General features: G+C 39.1%; 1 protein-coding gene and 1 pseudogene across 3 annotated transcripts in view; one reads left to right on the plus strand and one right to left on the minus strand.

Annotated features, from left to right (window-relative positions):
* LOC133978509 (uncharacterized) overlaps window positions 1-23,878 on the minus strand; it is a 455,381-nt pseudogene that overhangs the window by 38,633 nt on the left and 392,870 nt on the right.
* The window catches only part of LOC133978513 (ral guanine nucleotide dissociation stimulator-like), a 69,128-nt gene continuing 55,265 nt past the window's right edge, over window positions 10,016-23,878 (plus strand). For 2 of the 3 annotated variants that reach the window (XM_062416770.1, XM_062416771.1), the window contains exon 1: window positions 21,967-22,102. In XM_062416770.1, coding sequence (XP_062272754.1) covers window positions 22,004-22,102 — 99 coding nt within the window. In that variant the 5' untranslated portion in view covers window positions 21,967-22,003. Of the gene's footprint in view, window positions 10,145-21,966; window positions 22,103-23,878 lie in introns of those variants that run through there. The other variant, XM_062416769.1, reaches the window with a different exon arrangement.

The following is a 23,878-nucleotide window of genomic DNA, read 5'->3' on the forward strand; positions in this document are numbered from 1 at the left end:
TGATGTGTTTTCTGTGTGGACGTTTCCTGGTCAGGTGAGCTGGGAAGCGTCGGTAGATCGTAGGTGTTGATGTGTTAGTGGGTCACTATGCGTGTTATCTGTAGACTGGCGACCTGCCCAGGGTGTAGTCTGCCTCGTGCCCAGAGCATGCTGGGATACTTTCCAACCCTCCTGTGATCCTACACAGGATAAGCTGCTATAGAAAATAAATAGATTGATTGGTTTGTTGGCTTTGATTCAGCAGAAATACACAAAAAAGATTCCTGGGTGTGCGTCATGAATATGAAAATACGACTCTAAGCAGGTAGAAGTCTTTTTGACATCCATTCCCTTTTTATTTTTTTAGCAGCATTAACATTATTAAAACATGAAATACAATACATCCAGTTGATTTTCAATAAAAGAGTGTAGACAAAACTCCCATTAAGAAGCTTAATACTACTTAATACTAGACTTTTGTCTTTCTGGGTCAAAATTGAGCTGTCCTGGTTTGACTGTTTATAAATGTATAAATGATCAGCCTATTCTGTGTTACACCTGTTTCATTTCAACTTATAACCACAGATTACACATATATTTTTAGAAATGATGGTCAATAAGCCTCATTTAAGTTAAGTTATACCTCATTTTTGAGTTAACTGTTGTCCTTCCAGGTCAAAATCGACCCAATAGGTCAACAGGAGGGTTAAACAGATATCGTATAATCGTAATAATGATGATAATAATAGTAGTAACTTTATTAGTATAGCACCTTTCACACAATAAATGCAGCTTAACGTGCGTTACAACAGAGGAAATGACACACATCAAGTGCTTCACAATACAAGGATCTAAAAGGAGTATAAAGCGATGTTAATTTTAAGACATTAGTGTAATATAAGATGGGAAATAAAAGCAGTAATAATAGTAAAATAGTATATAGTGAAAGTAGCTAAAACATAGATTAAGTACGATATATAAAGTTAAGTAAAATACAACATTTTAAAAGAAGTGCATCAGTGTGAAGATGACTAGAAGCTAGTTAGAGGCTTTATTGAGCTGATATCTAAAGGTAAACACTCCTCCTGTAGTTTGGTTGCAGGAAACTCTTTCACCGCTTTCCACGTCCACATGGTTGCGAGGGTCCATGTTTGACCTGTATTCATATTTTCAGCCTCTTCTTGTTGTTCTGCAGCTTACAGGAAGTCCTCAGCTGCAGCGTTGCCGTGGCAGCGTCTTGTTTTTAAGATGCAATACGAATGAAAAAACCAGCAAGTCAGCAGTTTATAATGTTCACAGACTGGATTTTTACTGTTCTGGAGAGTTATTGTGGCTGCAGCCTTGTTTTCTAGTGCACAGACCTCCCATTCTTGTATGCGCTGAACCATGTCGGTGCGTGAGTCCGCATCTGTTCACTAAACCTGGGAACCATGAATCACACTTCAGAAAATAGTATTAAGGAATCACTTTTGGTTTTTTGTAACTTTTGATGGGATAATATTTTACCTGTTACGGATCAGTGACTCACAGCCTTTTTGCCGCTATCTGCAACTATTTTCATAATTTGTGATGGGCATTTTTCACATTAAACGACTAATCAGTAAGACTGAGTATCGGTCAAATAAATAAATAGTATCGAAACGTCTCCCGCCTGGGTATTGTTTAAGAAATTACAATACTAGTACCAATCCATGCACCCTCAAAGTGATACTGATACCGAGTACTAGGGCTGGGTGATTATGGCAATTATGGCACGATTAATTGAACTTTTAACCTCGATTACGATTAATGAACGATTATCTCCACCCTTGATGAACAATTATGTATTTTTCACAGTTTCTTTAGTTTTGTATTTTACACATGAGGATCTTTAGGGAGTGAAATAATGATGTTTTAAGGTGTGACGCTGTGGTTAATGTCTAGTTTACTTGATTATAAACTATGTAAAGATCATGGTTTGGGTTAAAATGATCACTGTAGACAAGTTTCAAATTCCTATATATATATATAAATATATGCAACCTTTGCTGTCATGGCAACAGTGAACACCACCATTAATTGACATGAGCAAGATTAAGTCCATTAGAGTTTCTAAATGTTGGTTTCGATTATTTTTCGATTTATTGCCCAGCCCTACCGAGTACTTCATTCAAAACCAATCATGTAAACAAAAGCATCAAATTTCATGAGATGTCACCACTCCTCCACATCTATATGATTAGATTTTTACACAAATGCATGTTTTCAAAGTCGTCAAATGATTCTTATTCATTAGTTGAAGAACGCTTGAGTTGATTGGCTGGTGAGCAAGTCCGTACAAATAGTCATATTTTCTAGCTCTGGGTGTAAAAAGGATCGATTGCAGGTATCGTTTGACGGGAGACGTTTGGATACTACTTGGTATCGATTGATTTCGAGTACTGATACCCGACCCTAAACAGAACCACATTCCTGCACATGCTCAGTAGCGTTTGCCTTACACAGAACTACTCTCCAGAGACTGAAAACTTGATCTCTGTTATTAGTCTTTGGAGCCGTTTCTAAACAAACTAACATGACCAAACTCTTTATAATGAAGGAACATGTCACCCAGTGCAGCTGTGAGGCTCATTTATGTGTTTTTAATAGTTTTTGGACGACAACAGAAGTCTACGGCACAGAAGTTAAGAAGTTAGTAGATCCGTTCATCGATTTTTAATAAGAAGAACAAAAAAAAAAAATATATATATATATATAAACAGACTCATCTTCTAAGCAGTGCAGTTGCGTTTTTATATAACCGAGCTGACATTTATAAAAGTTTACACCAACAAAACTCATCGAGTAAACACGAGGATTCGGTGTCAAAGGTCACCGCTGAGTTTTGTCTGTGAGGAGGAGCAGGATGAGAGCTGCTGCTTCAGGATGTGAAGCTTCCCACTGACTCTGTTTAAAGGGTCCATTTACCCCTCGACACACACACACACACACACACACACACACACACACACACACACACACACACACACACAAGCTCTTTAACACTGGATTTCACTGTAAACAACCTCTTCTTATTCTTCTTTTCGCTCATGCACGCAAATCCTGTTTCCTCTCTCTGGTATTATTGATGTTTATCCTCTTATTGAAACATTTATTTGCCTTTTTTTCCCTCCTCCCCTCCCTTCTCCACTATTGTAGGAATTGTACGGCCGCAGCGTTCAGATAAAGCTGTGAGCTTTTCCGTTGCTGCCACGGCGCTCCATTTTCTGCCCGCTTGCTCCAGAAACCGCTCGCTCTCTCTCGCTCGCTCTTGAAGCTTGACTTCACTCCAAGCATATCTGACTTCTTTGTCTGATGGAATGTGACAAGAATCAGAGATTTTTTTTTCTCCCCCCCCCCCCCTGCTTCAGTTTTTAGTCCCGAGGGGGGGAGGGTTTCTTTTTTTTCATTTTCAGAAGCATTAGTGTGTGTGTGTGTGTGTGTGTGTGTGTGTGTGTGTGTGTGTGTGTGTGTGTGTGTGTGTGTGTGTGTGTGTGTGTGTGTGTGTGTGGAGGAGAAGGAAAAGCTTGTCCTTGAAATCTCTTGTCAGATTGTTGCAGCAGCAGTGTAACATTTCGACTTGTTGCAGAGTGTTTCCCTTTTTCTCCTCAGCTGTTTGTCCCAATTTGTTGTTTTTTTAATTTTCTAAATCTGCTCTTCAAGGCCGACTGTCCACGTTTTGTAATTTCCAAGTGACCGGATCAGATTTGTGTGCGTGTGTGTTTTTTTTTTTAGACACTGTAATCATTTGCAGGCATGCTCACACTGACTGAAGGCTTTTTTTTCTCCACTCAGAGACTCTGAAGTCTGACTCTTTATAGATTTTAGATGTTTTTTTTTCCAATGCACGGTATGAAACAGGCCGTGGGCGACAGAAGAGGCATGTAATCGCTTCATCTGTCTATCCACCGTGCTGCTGATACAAGGAGGTGTGAGAGAAAAAAACAAAACAAAACACTTGACATCTGAGCACGGGTGAATCACCTGCAGATGAATCATACAAATCTACATTTTCCTGCACAGACTTGAAGAAAACAGCTTCCACCTGCGCAAAAACTTAGATTTAAAGGTGCAGTTTGTATATTTTAGTGGCACCTAGTAGAACAGACATGACAGAAATAGAATTATGTATGTTTTAATTAGTGTTTACTCCCATAAACTCTTTTCGTTACCTCACAATGAGCCCTTTATATCTACATAGGGAGCGTGACCTCTTCTTCACAAGCCCCCAATGTTTCTACAGTAGCCCAGAATGGACAAACCAAACGCTTTCATGTTATTTGTGAGTTTCTCAGCCACTGTAAGGTCTTCTTCTCCCCTGGAGGAGGAGGGGAGGGGTATTCAGTTGGTTGCAATCTGCCATCTCACCACTAGATGGCACTAAATTCAACACACTGGTCCTTTAAGCACCTAATGTTATGAACTTAAGGGTGCAGAGGTAATACTTTCACACACTTAAAATGTCATAGAATTTAATAATCACTGATATTTTACTCAAATCTATTAACATATATTTTATATTATCTTATCTGTTTAACATGACAATTACTGATCAACTCTCAGCAGTTAAATTTCACTTTCTTAAAACTTTAAGGAAGCACATTTCCCCTTTTTCAGATTTACTTTTTAAAACTTCCCTTTTTCTGTTTGGCTCCATGAGTCAGCAAAACTCAATGAATGCAACAATAAAATCATTATCGGCACATTAAGAAATAATGAAAAGAAGCTTTAATTGCAGCCTTTCATTTATTTATCCCACAAGGTGTTGATGGATTATTTTAAGGGGTTGTGAGATGATAAGACATCAAAAAAAACTTAACTTTATTTGTTGTGATTATTGTATTTTATATTAAAATAAAACAAAATAAGTCCTCCTTCATTACAGTGCAACATGTGACGAGGCCTCCCAGGTAGACTTTGCTTTATTTTATGGGGTCGGGAGCCATAAAGGTCAGGAGTCACTGATTTACAGTATATAACATTAAACTTTTGACCCTTGAGACGCGGGTGGTTTCTCCGCTGAAGCAGCTTCACAATAGAACAAAAGCTTCCATCTGTGGTGACAAAACAGGAGATAAAATCTGAGCTAAGCAAACATTGAAACGCTGATCTCAGATTGAATTATTTGACTCTGAAACCAGAGAAGATTTGCACCTGTACTTCTTCTAACAGTCGCCTATGATGTTGATGATCTTATTGGCTGTAAAACACCTCATCATCATCATCTTCGGCGTTGTCCTGAAGAGGCTTTTAACCCCGTCACATGAGGGTTTAAATGTCCCAGTCACGTGTTGCAGATGAACTGACCTCCTGCGTACCTGCACCGCCCGTCCTGTCTTTGTCCGAGAGTCCACACAGGAAGCCGACCTGCAGGTTCCAGTCTGGCTTCCTGTCCTGGCCGGGTATCTGTAGGGAAAAAGAAGAGGGGAGGGAGAAGGAGGAGGCGAGGAAGAGGAGGGGGAGGAGGAGAGGGAGGGGGTCTTATGTAGCCCTATGAAGGAGCCGGCTTTGCCTCCCTGTTTCCATGACAACCGCTCTCCTACAGTATTCAGCTGTGGGACGGCCTCTGCATCTGAAAGCAGTTCCCAGTGGTGTTTCAGGCCCTCTTTCCCCTCGGCTACACTCTCTTCTTCTTCTCCTTCTTCCTCTTCTTCCTCTACTTCTACCGTCTCTGTGCTGTCTTTCTTTTTTTAAATCTTCACACAGTTTGCATCTGAATCAGGACTGAATTCTGCCACTTCTTTCCCTTTTCTTTCCCTTTTTTTTTCTTCTTAAAAAAAAAGAAGAAATTACCCAAGACTACCGGCTCGGACTTGGAGCCAACACACACTTAAAATATTTATACCAGCTGTTCTTTTAACGTGCAAATATTAGCCGAGTGAAAGGAGATATAAAAAAAAAAAAAAAAATCCTTTAAAACGAGGCACGAGTGATGCTGTTTGCTCAGTTCATCGGATCATTGTGTTTTTTTGTTTTGCAAGAGATTTCCCCTCAAAGACTCGGTTAATAATTACACAGTGTGGACGTTCGCTCAGTTTTTTGTACATTTGCACGACGATGATGAAACACAAAGAGCAAAGTGTTGAAGTAAAAGCATAAAAAAGCAGGACTGGTGTGATACAGAACGGTGAGATAAGGAAACCTCAGAGGCTTTCAAAAACAAAAACAAACCAAAAAAACAACCGCTGACACGTTTTCACAGCTCTGAGTCTGTGAGATGTCATGCTGCTGTCAGGTCAAAGCGAACTTACTTCCTTTTCATCAAGGTTTCAGCCATTTGGGGTAAAAGCCGTGTGACCTAGATACCGTATGACGAGGCTAGACTTCACTTTGACTGGAAATGTTTTGCAGGAGGCAGGTTTTGGGTCTTCAGGTTCAGGCTGTAACGGCGATGGAAGGGAAGAAGAAAAAAAAAGAAAAGTCAAAATGTCAATATTGACTCTGGGGCTGGAGAAGGAAGATGCTTGTGATGGCTGCTGTGGGGAATCCCTCACCTACACACAACAGAGAAAAACATCTGTGACTTAAAACAGACTGAAAATCTTCATACGTTGTCCTGTAGAGGTTCAGTCTGTCACTTCACTGTGTTTGTGTTGTTAGTTTTTTTCTCAAAGCTCAAAGGAGTTTGATTGAAGTGCTGCAGTGTTGTTTGAAAGCTCATAAAAAATGAAATATGAATTGATCCGGCGCTGCACGTCAAACTAGATCAACGTCAAACCAAGCTTGAGGCCAATGACATGCTTGCTTTTAACCAATAGGTGTGTGTGTAGGAGTGTTTGCCTTGTACCTTTGACTGTGTATCAGTACTCGATATCTTTAAGGTATCAACTGAATTAAAATCGACACTAAGTGGTATCGAAACCTGGGAATCATGAATCGGACCGTAGAAAGTTGTTTTAAGGAATCACTTTTGACGGGATAATATTTTACCTGTTACGGATCAGTGACTTGCAGCCGCTATCTGCAACTATTTTTATAATTTGTGATGAGCATATTTTCCCAGCTTTTGACATTTTTCACATTAAATGACTAATCAGTAGGGCTGTGTATTAGTACTTCATACCCTTTAAGGTATCCACCGAAAAAAAACCCATACCAAGTAGTATTGAAATGTCTCCAGTCAAACGATACCTGCAATCGATCCTTTTTGCACCCAGAGCTAGAAAATATGACTATTTGTACGGACTAACAAAATCAACACAAGAGTTCTTCGATTTAACGCGACATGTGATTGGCCCACTCCCACAGCAGCTACAATGTGGAGGAGTGGTGGCATTTTATGCAATTTAATGCTTCTGTTCACATGATGGGTATCAGTATCACTTTAAGGGTAATTGGATTGGTACTGGTATCGCAATGTTTTTAACGACATCCAGCCCTAATTGTACCTGTGCAATGATTCAATGCACTCATAATCTCTTATTCGATATTGCAAAACATAAAAAGGCTCAGAATTTGAGTCGGATCTTTGGCTTGGTACTTAAAATCTCGTCAGGTTTACTCCTTTTTTCCTGACTTTGTGGCAGGTGATGGGTGAGAGCAGGTGGGAGAAATGTACAACTGGTAATTAGTCGTTGTAATGAAGGCAGTAGCTAAATTAACAGAGTTTAGAGCATCAAAAACACAATAGATAGATAGATAGATAGATAGATAGATAGATAGATAGATAGATAGATAGATAGATAGATAGATAGATAGATAGATAGATAGATAGATACTTTATTTGGGAAGTTTGTCTTAGACTCTGCAAAGAAAAGCTGGCAAATGGAAATGAGACAAAATGCTTACATCAGCACATCATCAACTTCACCCAGGCAGACGTTAACGCAGCATTTTACGCACTTGTGAATTTGCATGAAAATCATGAACTAAAATCACGACTATAAGAGGAAATACGGTATGTAGAAATGTCTGCTTGTTGTTGCAGAGCCGAGTCAAAGAGAGGCCAGACGGTAGATTCACACTAAACAACAGCAGCGCTCAGACGTGTGACTTCTGCACACCTAAAGTGACAATGTGACATTTTCATATTCGTTAATGATTCATCCTCCTGCGCTGAAGCTGCGACGGTTCAGGACAGGAAGTGATGCGACTCTGTTTGAATTTGCATCACGTTAGAGGAAGTTGGACAACAGAATAACACCTTGTTGCCACAGCAAATTGTGTCACAGAAACCTGAAATTACAAACTACAAAAGATCGGCTGATTTGAATGAAACTGTAGATTATTACTATATTACATTAGTAAATCTGAGCTTTTGAATATATTGAACTTGTACTGTTTACATTAGTTAGCGGGCTTCTTCTTCCCGGCCTTTTAATGGCATAGTCTGTCTTGCAACATGGAATAGCAATAACAGTACCAGCAGGATTGTAATAAGTTACAGATTACTAGTTACTGTATTTAAAATGTAATAAGTAATGTAACTATTTCAATGACTTCATCAAAGTAACGTAACTTATTACATGTGATGACTTTTTAATTTTATCCAATGTTTTCAGCTTTTAGGGTAAATGTCCCATTAAGCACCAGAATCTAAGTCCAGCTGTTTTTCATGGATACTGACATGATTTATAAGGGAGATCATTTCTTATAAAGCAACATTTATTTCTCATTTAAAATGTATTCATTAGTTCATGTAGATTTTGGAATATAAAATAAAGATATGTTATGAATAAAGTGGGTTTAATTGGTACTGTGACTCCATTTAAACCCACATCATGATTTATTTACTAAATATATGAATAAAATATTGATTTCAAAGAATTAAAAACAGCAATATATGTATTCAGTAACATGTTAAATATTAAAAATTAAACTATTATAACTAATTAAACTACATAACGCTGTTACATGTAACTCATTACTTCCCATCACTGCCTCATTGAGTAAAAGATGCACACTAAACAGGAACCTGCTCACCAAACTTAAATAGGATGGGACTTGAATGCAACATTAGCATGAACAGGGAAAGCCAGCAGAAAAAAAGAGCTCCAGCTAATAAAAGAGTCATCATCAACAATCGAGACGAAGAAGAAGACGTAACAGAAGTGCTCACAGTGTTTGATTGACGTGTGGTCTCTGTGCAGAAACACCATCAAACATTTAATAAGGCTGCATCACAGCAGCTGGGAGGATTTCTCAGCCTCACACAAAGATATTTACAAAAGAAAAACAATTTTTCCGATGAGAACTGGTGACCTGCCAGAACGTCTGGTTTCACTTTTTAGCAGCGACATTAATGAGGAGGGTGGGTGTTGGGGGTGTGTGGTGGTGGAAGCTGATTCATACATCAGTCACCGTGCTTCATCTTTAATAAGCTCGCACAGACAGTCTGGCACTACAGGAGCAAAACAGAGCTGGTCTTTCTCTCTTGATTAAATCGCTGCAGCATAATGAAGCAGAAGAGAGTCAGACGGGCAACTCGAAACCCCCTCTTGTGTACCTGCTGCATTTCATTAGGAAATGTTGTTTTTTCTTTCTTTTCTTTTTTTCGTGTGTGCATGTAGCGCTGTGGTCTGAGCACTTCTTGAGCCTGTTTGAACGTTACAGAGCCGAGAGAAAGAGCAGAACACGTTGCTGCTGCTGCTGCTGCTGCGGTCGTGGCATAACAGCTGAGCGTTGGGCAATACCTCCACAAGATGTAAAGAAACGAGAGAGCAGCTGCTGACAGTTAAGACGTTCCCTGGTGAGGGAGGAAAGGAGGGAGCAGCAGCAACAGCAGAAAGGAGGAGGAGGAGGAGGAGGAGGAGGGAGAAGACGAGAAGAGAGAGGGAGGGAGGGAGGGAAACAAGGGGAGTGCAGGGTTTGTTGGTGGCTGGGAAGAAGAGGAGGAAGGAGGTGGAAGGGTTCCTCTTTTTTTTTTTTTTTTCTTCCTTCTCTGAGACGGATTCCTCACAGTCTTCAAGTGAGAGGCAGCGAGCGAGAGAGCAGCCAGCTGTGGAAGTTCCTCCTTCATATTTTTTCTCGGGTTTTATTTTTGTTTATTTTTTAATTTATTCCTGTGGTGTATGTTTATTTCGGGCGGCCGATGCTGGCTGCGCCGTGCAGCATGGAAACCAAGTCTCTGTTCAGCCTTCACAGAGCCCTCGCTCAGCCAGTCAAGATGTGCATGTTCGATTTCCCCGTCACCATCCTGGACGACCTGGTGAGCTCGATACGCCGCCGCCGCCACACCGCAGAGAGAGAGCAGGCTGTGTGTGTGTGTGTATGTGTGTGTGTGTGTGTGTGTGTGTGTGCGTGTGTGTGCATGTGTGTGAGACCACGAGTGCATTCAGATACGTGCTTATGTGCATGTCTGTAAGAATACATTAAATTATAATGTAATTGAATCTGTGTTTGCAAAGTGTGTTTCTGTGCACTCATGAGCGCTGGTGCACATACAGCATTACTGTGGGGTACTATAAAGTATTTATTGTATGTGTGTGTGTGTGTGTGTGTGTGTTTGTGTGTGTGTGTGTGTGTGTGTGTGTGTGTGTGTGAAAGCAGGTTGATGTGTGTGTTTGCATGTGTGTGGGCTGCATCAATGCTATACCATCATTACACTCACCTAAATAAGTGTTCAGTGTATATTTTTATGCATTTTTGTCTTATCATGCACAAAATATGTTGTGTCGTCGTCACTTTTTAGAATTTATATCAACATAATAATCAGTCATGAAGAGTTGCGGATACAAGTGTGTGTTTGTGTGTGTGTGTGTGTGTGTGTGTGTGTGCAGTGCCGCAGTGTGAGTGTTTAATTGCAGTTTTGTGCAGACTATCAGCTGGATGTATGTGTAGTTTATTTATTATATTATTATTAGGTTAGAAAGAAACTTCAAGTGTCGGCACACTATGCAGGAAGGTGAGAACAGTTCAATAAGAATATAAAATGTAAATTAAAGTGAAAGCTGGGCCAAAGTGTTGTGGTCACATCTTATCCTCGTATGATCTCGAGTGTGTGTGCACACTCTGTGAGATAGTCAGTGTGTTTCCATCAGCCTGTTTTAATGCAAACTTTCCATTTGTGCATAAAAACAAACTGAGTGGAAATTCTGTAAATAAGAAAAATAAAAGTCAAAAGACGTCAGAAAAAGTTTTAGACTGAGATGGTAAAGTTTGTGCATTGATTAACACGCAAAATGCGACAAAGCGTGATGTGAATAAATGATGTCGTACATGAATCATGTGACAGAAACATCAGATCAGTGCGGAGCCACAATGAGGCCGATACATTAAAACTAACAGAAGGTTTTCCATTGTTTGACCTTTGACCTTTGCCGCTCTTTTAATGGCGTCATCTCATTGTGGAGAATTAGCGCCACCTGCTGTTTATCTCCTTATATTCACATAACAGCAGCGGATGATGGATGGATGATTCACTTTTTTTGGGGAGTGATTTTCTCGAAATGTGGCTTAAAGTTGTTCAACATTTGGATTGACTCTTGGCTAGTGATAATATCTCTTTTATTTAACCAGGAAGAGTCATACAGTCGATACATGAACTCTTTTAGTGGGGACACCCAGCCAAAGCGTGCAATGTAAAATTTGTGTCGCAAACTCAGCAATTCTGAGAAATATGAGTGACACATAATTTGACATTTTAAAAGAATTACATCCTCTTTTTTTTAAATGCTTGAATGCCTGATATGAAGTCAGCATGTACAAGTTTACTCTGTGTTGTCATCGTGGTTGTGAAAGTGGTCATTTGAGGTTGAGTTTTGCTGATTTTGTAGTTTAATGAGCAGTTTTCATAATGTGTCATTAATCTGTAGCTGTAGTTTTAGCTGATAATAGGGCTGTGCGATTATGGCAAATATCAAAATCACGAGCTTTTAACCTCGATTACGATTAATGAACGATTATCTCCACCCTTGATGAGTATACATGAGTATCTTTAGGGAGTGAAAATAATGATGTTTTAAGGTGTGACGCTGTGGTTAATGTCTAGTTGACTTGATCAGAACTATGTAAAGATCATGGTTTGGGTTCAAATGATCACTGGAGACAAGCTTTCAAATTCCTTAAAGATATGCAACCTTTGCTGTCATGGCAACAGTGAACACCACCATTAATTGACATGAGCAAGATTAAGTCGATTAGAGTTTCTAAATGTCGGTTTCGATTATTTTTCGGATTAATTTCCCAGCCCTAGCTGATACTGTAGTTTTTTCTCCTCTGTGGTTCATCTGGTGACTTTTTCACCCTGTTTTAACTCTCGGGTTTCAAACTAACCTCTCATGTCGGTGCGATTTGAGGCTGTTTGCTTTGCCTGAATCACACCTCCGCAGCTGCAGTGGGGATCAGGTCTGTCGGTATCTGTCAGGTTGGCCTGAGGTTGTTCTCACCTGGTCACATGGACACAGGTAAAGAAGAAACACAATCAAACTTTATCAATATAGCAGCTTTCATACAGGTTAATATAGTTCAAAGTGCTTCACTGGTGATTGACAAGCTGATAATAAGACAGAACAAGTGACAATATAAAGAAAAGGAATAAAAACTAAAGAACAGATTGAGACCGATGCACACGAGAGGTCTTGGTGCTAAGAGTGAACACTGCCTTCATTCAGCTGTGTGTGTGTGTGTGTGTATTTGTGTGTGTTCGTGTGTCGAGATGTGGGTGTTTGGCTGTGTGTATGTGTGTGTTTGTGTGTGTTGTTGTTTGTGTGTTGGTCTGTGTTTGTTTGTGTGTCAGGATGTGTGTATATGTGTGTTTGTGTGTCAGGTTTTATGTATTTGAGTGTGTTGGTCTGTGTGTGTGTATTTATGTGTTTGTGTGTCAAGTTGTGTGTTTGGCTGTGTGTGTGTGTCTGTGTGTTTTGCTGTGTGTATATGTGTATTTGTGTGTGTTGGTCTGTGTTTGTTTGTGTGTCAGGATGTGTGTGTTTCTGTGTTTGGCTGTGTGTATTTGTGTGTGTTCGTGTGTCGAGATGTGGGTATTTGGCTGTGTGTATATGTGTGTTTGTGTGTCAGGTTTTATGTATTTGAGTGTGTTGTTGTTTGTGTTGTGTGTTGGTCTGTGTGTTTGTTTGTTTGTTTGTGTGTTGGTCTGTGTGTTTATTTGTGTGTTTTGCGTGTGTGTTTGTGTGTTGCTATGTGTGTTGGTGTTTGTTTGTTGGGATCTGTGTGTTTATTTGTGTGTGTGTGTGTGTGTCGGGCTGCCATTGCCACCATTACACCCGGCAACCGTCTCCCTGCAGACGAAGCCGTGCCCTTTGATATTTTGACATGTTTGGTCATGTCTGTAGAAATCTCTCGGCGCCTAATGAACGTGTTCCTGTGTCAGCTCGTTAATGAATCCTGAGCCTCCAAACAATGAGGCCATGTCTGCAGATCTCCCAACATTTGATTCCTGTGAGAGTTTTACCGAAATATGAAGAAAAGACTGAAGTGTTATTCACTGTACTTTATTTAAAATGGTTTTATTTATTAATATTTTTCTGCATTTTAAATCTAAAGTTCTTCTTTTTTACCGTTTTGCTTTTATTAACCATTTAAATGACACCAGCTTGTATGTTTTGGGGCGAAAAATGGGATTCTAGTTATAGCTGTGCTGATGCCCTCAGGACGATATGACAGAAACAAACCATTATCGTACACGTCTGTAGTGCTGTCTTTGATATTCACGGCTCATAAAGCAAAGTTTAAATGTGGAATAATAGAGTTTTGTTTTTAGCCAAAAATATGAAAAGCTTATGGGCGCATGCATGTGGGCTAGAGGTGCAATAGTAAATCGATGATTGTCAATCAACAGAAGGTTTTGAGTTAAAGAACATTTTTCGTTCCAGCTCCGTAAATATGAACATTTTTCTACTTTAATTTGTTCTCATTGATAATAAAATTTATATATTTGGGTTTTAAATCTTCTGCGTCCCCAGTTGAGCAGTTTTGCTTTTATTAGCCATTTAAATGAAACCAGCTCATATAGTTTTGGCTTCTAGTTATCTTACATGTCTGTAGTGCTGTCGGTAAATTGATGAATCAATTTGTCAATCAACAGATAATTCATTGCCAATAATTCAATATCTTTGGGTTGTGGACAAAATTAGACATTCAAGGATGTTATCTTAGGCTTTGGGAAAGAATCTCTGACATTTTTCACCATTTTTCTGATGTTTTATAGACCAAACAACTAATCAATTAATCAACAAAACTACAGTATAGACAGATTAAACTAAAATGAAAATAATCATCAGTTGAAGCCGTAATAAGTACAACCATGTGCACAAACTGTTGTGGACTTTTTGGTCCAATTCAATTCCAATTCAGGGAAATACATTTTATTGTAGATACCAGACGGGGAGTTCCGGTCCTCTGAAATGAGGCCAAGGTGGAAGTAACTTAAAACTGCATTCTATCAAAAGGCCACCAGGGGGCGACCGTTTTGGTGTCGAAAGGACTTCCGTCTCTATACAAGTCAATGGAGAATTCACCAACTTCTCACTTGATTTCTGACCTCAGTAAACGTTTTCAAAATGTGTTTATGGTCTCAATCGCTAGTTTAAAGCCTTCTTCAATGCAGTATGATGTTCATTTTGGACATTTTGGCCTCCCTGATTTTATATGTGACGATAAAGCAGGGTATGCATTAGGGCGTGGCTACGTCGTGATTGACAGGTTGATTGGTTCACAGGTTCAGGAGGGCGCCTCATGCCCCTCCTGATGCCCATATAAGTAGAATCCGTGTTTTTATTTTTCCCAGCATGCACCTGAAATTTTCAAAATGGCGCTGCTCAGATCCGAAACTATTGGCTTCCGAGCAGCAGTCCAGAAAACCAATGGGTGGCGTCACGTATGTTTCTTTTAATACAGTCTATGGTAGACACTTATGTGTGACTCCCTTTGTGGCAATAATTTAAGTCCCTCTCCTGTTTGAGCCCCCGTGCACAAAGCCAGCTCAATAAAGAAATGTTTCTTCGAGTTTGGTGAGGAAGAACGTGACTGGTCTGCATAGCCAATAGCTGTGGGATAAACTGAACACAGACTGTGATACAGACAACATCAAAAGAAAGACAAAGCTCCAGCAACACTTGTCGTATAGAAGAACTTTATTAATAGACCAACTTAATGACCCTGATGAAGGCCACAAGCCGACACGCGTTGGTCTATTAATAAAGTTATTCTATACGACAAGTGTTTACTGCAGCTTTGACTTTCTTCAGACTTGTCCCCCTTCTCCGTGCACCTTGGAAGTAGGTGACGTTGTACCAGAAACCTCCAACCTTGTTTCTACAGACCTCATCACCCACCGTCAGTGCTGCACCTCACTGAGGCTCTTGTGGCTGAATGGGAGGAAATCCCTGCAGCCACGTTCCCACATCTGGTGGAAAACCTGAGACCAGAAGAACTGAGTCTGTTAGCAGCAGACTAACACCTTTACTTAGTTTGTTTGGGTTCACGTGCACTTTTGGCCATGTCGTGAATTTTACTGGATAACTACACTGTGTGGAGATTTAGCTTGATGCTTCACTAGAACATTCATTTGCAGGCTTGTAGTAGGACCTTTCTCAGGCTTCGAAGCTTTGGCAGCAATTATTCGAATTGTTCAGGGTCAATTTAATAAGTTAAACTATAAAAATGGAATTACTCGTATGTATAAGTCTTGCTAACATTAGTCATAGCCAATTGGAAGATTGGTTGTTCGATTCCCGGCTCCTCCAGTCCACATGTCGATGTGTCCTTTGGCAAGATATTTAACCCAAAATTGCTCCCGACGGCTGGAGGCAACGGTTTATGAATGGTTAGTTTCCTCCTGATGAGCAGGTTGTCTCCTCTGCCATCAGTGTATGAATGTGTGTGAATGGGTGAATGTGACATGTAGTGTAAAATCGCTTTGAGTGGTCAAAAAGACTAGAAAACCGCCATATAAGTACAGTCCATTTACCATTTATTTGACTTTAACTCATTGTAGAGTTGTGATGTCCACGTTTCTTTTGGCTTATCTGGCATTCAGCTTTTTGAGATCATCTTTACAAATCTTTGGAGTTATTTTAGATGCTTGAAGAGTTTTAGGACATCACGCCAATGCTGTAGTCACATGACCCATGACATTGCATTGGTCTGGTAGACAACATGATATATATATATTTATATAATACTGATTTTGTTTGGACAGCATGGCGTTGAACGAAGCTTTAGAGGCCTCGAAGCATTCGGACCAGCCCTACTTTATAGATTGTAAAACCGCCCTCCTTCATGTGGTATTAGCTTGTGAACGCAGGGCTGTTCTGCAGTCGTCTACCTGCCACACGGTGCGACTGCCACAAAGAAACTCTCCACCTGTGGGAAACACTGAGCATGTATTTACTGCAGAGTCCTTCAGGAGATGCCTGGTGATACAAACGCTGAAATCACATCTGTTTCCATGTTTGTATGTACTTATATGAACTTGATTCTCCCTGTTCTGACCCCGAACAGCTTTTCTATTTAACCACATCTGTAAAGCATGTTGGGCTAAACTGCTGCACGAAACATGTTCTTACAATAATATTTAATCAGATTTGACACTCTGCTGTGCTGTCAGTGTGAGACAGGAGATCTGCTGTCAGCTGTTTGCTCTTTACTCTCTCTCTTTCTCTCTATCACTCTTTCTCTCTATCCCTCTCTCTCTTTCCGTCTCTTTGCTTCAACACCTGATTGTGTTTCATGTGGCCTGAATTCCTTTTTCGAGGTCAAACGAAGGCGCTCGCTCTCATGTAGTCATAAACCAGTCAACCAGTCTGTAAAAACTGTCGTGTAAAGTCGTATGTGGCTGTGCGGGAGTCTGAGAAATGAACCGCTGATGATCTCATGGTGATGTCATCGGGGGGTTATCGCAGCGCAGGCCTCGAGAACAGAAATGTATCTGTTAGGAGTTTGAAGGATGTTGGTTGTTCAGGCCTGGAGGCTCTAATGAAAATAATGCTTCTTGGTGCATCATGGGAAATGTAGTATCTAGGGTTTTTAGTGCATAATAGTACATTTGGAGGAAATTTGAATATCTTAGCTTGATTTTGATTGATCACGAGCTGCTCTGGGACTGAATTTTGTTGTTCGCCTCTATTGACCACCAATATACATCTACAACTGAATTGATTGGTTGATTGATAGAAATTTAGAAGATTTTTAGAAGTTTGTGGTAGCAGCGTCTCACATGTCTCATTTTCATGATAATATCTTGTTCTGCTTTTTGACTGTAGGTCAAACAAAAGAAGGCGGCTGAATAGGTTAACTTGGGCTTCAGGGAGTAATTATTATTCATGGCGTTATTCACACTTTTCTGACATTTTATACACTGAACAATAAATGAATTATTTAGTTTCAGCCTTACAAGACTCCTATGATGGAATAATATTATTTTGCTGTCTGTTTTTTGTGTGCAGTTTGATGAAACACAACTTTATAACAAATGAGCTCAATATAAACAGAAACTATTAAAGTCCCTCTTCAAGACCAGGACCACAACGTAGAGGATGGAGGTTCTTTATTAGTACAAATTCGACATTAATCAAATTATGTAGCTCAAAATGATATTGAGTAAAGTCAGGCTTTTGGCTTTTCTTGACTCTTGACAGTGACTCAGCCGAGTTTACAAACAGTCCCAGATGAATAATGACAGAATAACACAGTGCAGCTCAAGTTAACACACATGGAGTATATAATCTCATATGCAATCAAAAACAAACAGGAGCAGTTTGCATGTAAACAGTGTGATCTATTTTTATCCAAGTTTTTTTGTATAGATATCTGAGGAGGAATCAAATCTTTGCTGAGTGAGTGAAGGTGAAGCTGTGATGCTTTTTGTCTCATTTGAGATAATCATTTTGACCATTAGAATGAATTCATCTTGTAAAGCTACCATATATTGTTCTTGTGATGTCACTTTATTATAAAGTGTATAGCAGCTGGGTGATCATTTAAAATTCAAATAATGGAAAAATTAGGATGCCAGTCTGAGAGCAGTTCATCTTTAGTCATTAAAAAAAACAATGTTTATGTAGTAGGATGGAAAACATTGAATTCTGACAGAGTTGTTGATGACCAATTATGGTAAAAAAAATTGGGGAAAAAAAGAGACTCGACTTCTCAGCTGTCAAACTGTCGCTCTAAAGGAAATGAATAGACGTCTGCAGACTTGTTGATAATGTTCACTGTGAATGTTCAGCAAGCAACAATACTCGGAGGAACTGAACTGTTTTATCACAGCGTCAACATTGACAAAAGTATAGTTGTTTTTCACAATACTAATTGTAGAAACATAAATGCAGATAAACAATTAAATCTGACTTAAGGATCACTTATATTTATCTGTAGAGCTGAAACTAACAATCATTTTCAAGTTGTTTTTTTTGTCCATAACCTTTTTTTGTGTAACTTTTGTCTATAAAAGGTTAAAAAAAAAAACTGTGAAAAAATGGCTTTTACAACTTCTCAGAGCCGATGGTGACGCCTTCAGTTTTTCTAGTTTTGTCTGACTGTTACATTTGATGAGTAAAAGCAGCAAATCCTCACATTTGAAAAGCTGAAACCAGACTATATTTAGCCTTTATGTGTGGAAAAATGACTGAAACTGGTATTAGAATCATCAAGTTGAAAATTAACGTACAAGTAATCATTGTGGCTCTATTTTTGTGACCTTATTTATATGCTGTTATGAAGTCTGATGTTAAACGTGGTCAAAGTTCCAAAACTTGAGGTGCACGTCGGTAAAAATGCTGCCTGCATGTCAAATACCAGGGTTTCACAAAATTGCCTCCACTTCCTCTTTGTGAAGGCGTCAGATTGTTTTTGTAGCCTTGGTTGCTAAGGTTGTTGCTCAGGTATTTCCATGTGTTGTTTGTTTTGTTTACTCTTGTATTTCAGATCTTATTTGGGCTCTAACATTTTCAGATGTATTTGAAAAGTTGACATTTGGAGCAGAGAAGGAGATAAAGAAGTTAAATCCTGCTACTATAGTTTGGCTTAAAGAGACAAGAGCTAAAACTGTTTTTAGTGGCTGAACTGAGGGGCTGCATGAAGGGTCAGTATAAGATAAATAAGGAGTTTTTAACTGGAAATCATGCAAAAACTATTCCAGTGGAGCTAGAAAATAAATATAATCATGTAAGTGTGCAGAAGCTGTCCCCTTTAAATCTGTTTAACTACAATAACATGCATTCTTTCAGGCAGTAAGTGTACTGGTTGTCCTGTACTTAGTTGGTTCAGTCTTTACACCATCAAATAACAACAGCTGTAAAGACTTAGCAAATGATCCGATGCTCATCTGAATCATTGAACAGAAAAAAATATGCAGCATTAGGCAACAAGTCCACAGGGGCATACGCACGCAGGCAAAAGTCCAGAAAAAGGGCAACAAAGGGTCAGAGACAGAATAAATAAACTGAAGGCTGGACTGCTCAGCATGGGTTTACATAATAGACAGTTTGGCCGGGAATAATGACTCAAGAGCAGGTATGCATAGAGTGTACTGTACTGAACTGATGAGGGAGTTGGGAAAAGGTGTGCAGGTCGAGGTTGAAACTGGTGGGAATCCAGTAGGTACCAGTACTGGGCAGGAAGGGAGCAGCAGGAGATTATAGTAGTAACTAACAACAGAACAAAGCTCGACTTGTTAGTTTCCCACTTTTGTCTTTTCTTTTAGTTTCCCTCTGTTGTGGACAAAGCTTTTAGTTCTGGAGTCACAGCGTCACTTGGCTTCTTATTGCACCCCTCAACTTCTGTTTTGATCTGCTGTAGTTGCAGTTCTGCACAAATCAGCACAAATCAGCAACACAAAGAAAGAGAATAAAAGCTCCTTCATACAGTTTTCTCCCACACTCAGTTTTCTCTCTGCTCTCAGATCACAGAGACTTCACAATTCACTCTTTACACACGAGTAAAACAACCTGTGTTAAAAGCAAAAACGGTTTCCAAAGAAAAAAAAAAAAAAAAGTATCGTATGTGTGTTGGTCTGGCTAGAAAAAGAGATCTCAATCTTATCAAAAAACCATATTAACCATCTTCACATAATCATTTACAGCCACATAATGTTATGTTTGGATCATTTTTCCAAATAAAAAAAATATTGTAAGATAATAAACCCATAGTGCTGACAGAAAGAGGCAAAACAAAGACATGAACAAGCTAAAAATTTAAATAACAACACGAGCAATGCAGGTTAATTTCTCTCTCAGTTTGAGCCACCGTCGTCAGAGAGGAGCCGCCCTACCGATCGTCTCCGGCTGGCTGCAGTTGGCATGAGAAAGCATTTTTAAATACCAGCACCTGAATGGCTCTGCTGGCTGAAAAACAATGTCAGGGAATAAATCTAGACGCTGCTAACAGCTAGTGGACAGGCGGGCCTCTCGGCTCTCAGGAGCTGCTTCGCTGGGTGTGAATAACAGGTTTCTTGTCTCTGTGTGTTACTGGGAAACACTTTAATAGGAGTTATTTAGAAGAAATCGAGTAAAAGAACAAAATAAAAGTTATTTGCCACGAGCATCTAAAGGCAAACACATTTTGCCTTCCCCTGCCATGTGAACTACTTAAACCTGCATTAACTGGTTTTTTTGGCCACTTGGGGGCAGCAGAAACAAGCAAACGCATCACTGACATACCACCTTTTAAGTTGGTCTTTTGAGTCCAATATTCACTCTCTTTTAGCTCTGTTTTTACTCTCTACCAACTCCTGAGGGAAATATCTGGCTCTTTAGCTGCTAAATGCTCCACTATGTTCACCAGCTAGTCTACAGATAACTGTGTCTGTTTGCCGTCGTAATTTTAAGATATTATTATCATGAGTGTCATCTATTAGGATTGTATTCATCCATTGTAGATATTAAAAGAATATAAATGGAATATGATATATCTTTATTGTGATAGCACACCTCCAGTATAATGAAACAAACTACAAACTGAGGTAATAATAATGATAAATAATGAATAAAAAGTGTAGTAGAAAAAGCATTAAAGTGGTATCATACACTTTTGAGCTTATAAATCTACTGTATGCTTTTTCAGTGTATTTTCTTAATTATGGTGTATTTATTACGTTTATAATAATCAATATTAATGCATTTGATCCTGTATGATTGGGAATCCTTGATTATTCTTTCCATATTTCATCCAGTTAATAATAAGTCTGTGTTTTATATATATGTTTTATAGCCTTTATGTTTTTATTCTATGTGGAGCTGTTATCTTTGTCAGAACACTCCTTCAAGATAAGATAAGAAAGTAAGAAAGTAAGGAGATATTTAATGTATAGTCGCTCCTTTTCCAGGCAATTATGAGCTAACAGATGCTGAAATCTTGCTTAACACCTTTCATTAATCTAGATATAATATAAATATATAAAAAATAAAGTTCTTAAATCTGCTATGAGGACACATTTCAACAACAAGGCAATTCAAAGAGCTTCACGTAAAACATAAAATGCATCAAAACAGGATATAAAAGCAACACATGGCCAAATAAAAAGACATTTAAATAAGATTTAAATGTGTTAAATGGGAAATACAATTAAGCCAAAATAGAATAAGACGGATAAAACAGGAGAATAAAAAGGTAAATGAAGGATTATATAATATAAAACCAGTTAAATGCAACAAGGCTCTTGGTTGGTTTTTGCCAGAGTTGCAGAACAGGTCTTTAGCTGGTTAATGTAGGTAATTTCCCCCATTAAGCTAATCAGGGAAGTTCCTTGAAGTTTTATGGTCCTGTCTTTATTTGCTTTCATTTTCTTTTTTAATGTCTAAACTCGGCGGTGTCGTTGTTGTTGTGACACTCTGCAAGGTTTCACTTCACCTTTTAACAGACATGGACAGACCTGCCGAGCTTCTGGAAACCCACTTTCTTATTTCCCAGCAAAAGTTAATTTTTTCTAGTGTTGTTCCTCACATTGTTGACACAGCTGGTAAAGTAAACATGTATGAGGAGAGAGCAGCGGCGGCGGCGGCGGGGGGTTCGTCCAATCTGTGACAAGGGGAGTAGGAGCTTTGGAGGTTCATTGAGGAGGTTTTTTTTTTGGATCAAGAGGTTTTTGGTTCTGGTTCTGAGCAAAGCTGTGATGTGGAGCTGGAGCCGGTGGAGCTGTGGACTGCTGGTCAGGACAGTCTACTGGGACAGTGAGGATTATTTCCAGAAAGTCAGGAGAGCAAACAGACAGGTTGGATTTACTGATTATATTATATATTCTCTAGAACATGAAACGACTCGTGGTTCATTGTCCTGCTAACGACAGGAATCGTCAGTCTCTGTGAACAAAAGGTCACTTTGCGCTAATAATGTGATTTACGTCTTGTATTGATTATTAAACCATGTTAGAAAAACCCTAAAGAGGCAAAAATAATAATAATGAAATCATTTGTCAACTGATAACTTAAGAATTGAAAAGGTTAATTTAAAATTTGTGCAGATTGCAGGCCCAAACAACTGGTGCACACAGTCTAAATAACATTGATCCAATATTAGTCACCAATATTCTGTAAGTCTAAGAAATCTGATTTGTATTCATTCAAGTATAACTGAGCCTCAATTGAGCCTCAGTAAATTTATTCATTTCTTTAAAAACTTCAGTTAAAGGACTTAAACTCTAATACAACAGTCCTGTCTTCATTAAGGTTATAATGTTCAGTTTTTGTTGTCATCTTGGATCCTGTAGTTTGTGACTCTGTTGAATAAGACAATAGACAATCATTCTGTGCCTTAAAAATAATGAAAAAAACTGAACTGGTGTAACTATTGATTTCAAACAAGAAAGAGGACTTAAAGAGTTGGACTAGACACTGTTGGGAAACTTGACGTAAGGAGCTTTCACACTGTCTGAGATGAAAGTTGACAATAGCGAGAGAAATGTGGTGAAACCTTTGATGTCATAGCAAAACAGTGTTGAAACTTGTCCACCAACAGCATCGACAGTCTGAGGCAAAATTCTGTCATAAATGTATAACTGAATTCTCGCGATGTGATGTCTCGCGTCTACAAACTGAGCTGTCATGTCTCTCATTTATTCTTCTGTACAGCACTTTGGTCAACTTTGGTTGTTTTAAAGTGCTTAACAAATAAAGTTGGATTGGATTGGATACAAACCAACCAATCAGAATATGACTGGAAAGAAAAAGTTTGCATTTTCAAACATTAGCAACAGGCAGGCCACACATTTGCTTATTTAATTGTTAAACTTAACATAGTCTCAGTGTGCTGAGCTGCAGCGAATGAATAGTAAGAAAAAGTGAGAATTTCGTCACTATAAAGACTTCAGATTTGGAAGATACTTGCCTGATTTTTCTGGCTCAGACTGTTGAAGCTTCAAAGTAGCTTCAGATAAAGTTTTGAAGACATTTTTGCACACAACAAAGACTGTAGACTTTTCACTTATAAGGATTTTGTAGTGTCCAGTATGATTACAGAGAGTAAAACATGTTATAATGTTAATTTTGGCACCTTCCTGTTATGTAAAGACTGACTTTAGAAACAGCTCTGGTGTTCGGTGACTCGTTGGACTTTGATTTGCAGGTGACATTTTTACAACTGATGAATGTACTGTAGGTGTCTGCAGTGGAAAAGGAAGAAGAATAGATGCTCTGCTGACTATAATCTGATCCGTCATTACAGTGAATGATTCAGAGCTGCCTGCATGGTGACATGAAACGGCACAGAGGCCCGACCTCAACTGTCTACTCCTGTTAAGAGCTGTCAAACTGACGCAGCAGGAAGGGGCATGAAGCTTTTTCGCTGCCCGCACACCTGCTCTGGACATCAGATTGTAAAAAAAATCAGCAGCCGTGTGAAATGTTTTAAGAGTCTAATTGGTTTTAAAGATAGAAACTAACCAGCAGGCGCTATTTCCTCAGGGACGAAAGGTTCTAGTCAAGTTGAGGTTTCATTTACTCTGGGAAATCAACGATGGCAGTCCTGGTTTAAAAGCCCTTTGAGGTAAATT

The sequence above is a fragment of the Scomber scombrus genome, chromosome 4, assembly GCF_963691925.1.
Source record: "Scomber scombrus chromosome 4, fScoSco1.1, whole genome shotgun sequence".
Lineage (NCBI taxonomy): Eukaryota > Metazoa > Chordata > Actinopteri > Scombriformes > Scombridae > Scomber > Scomber scombrus.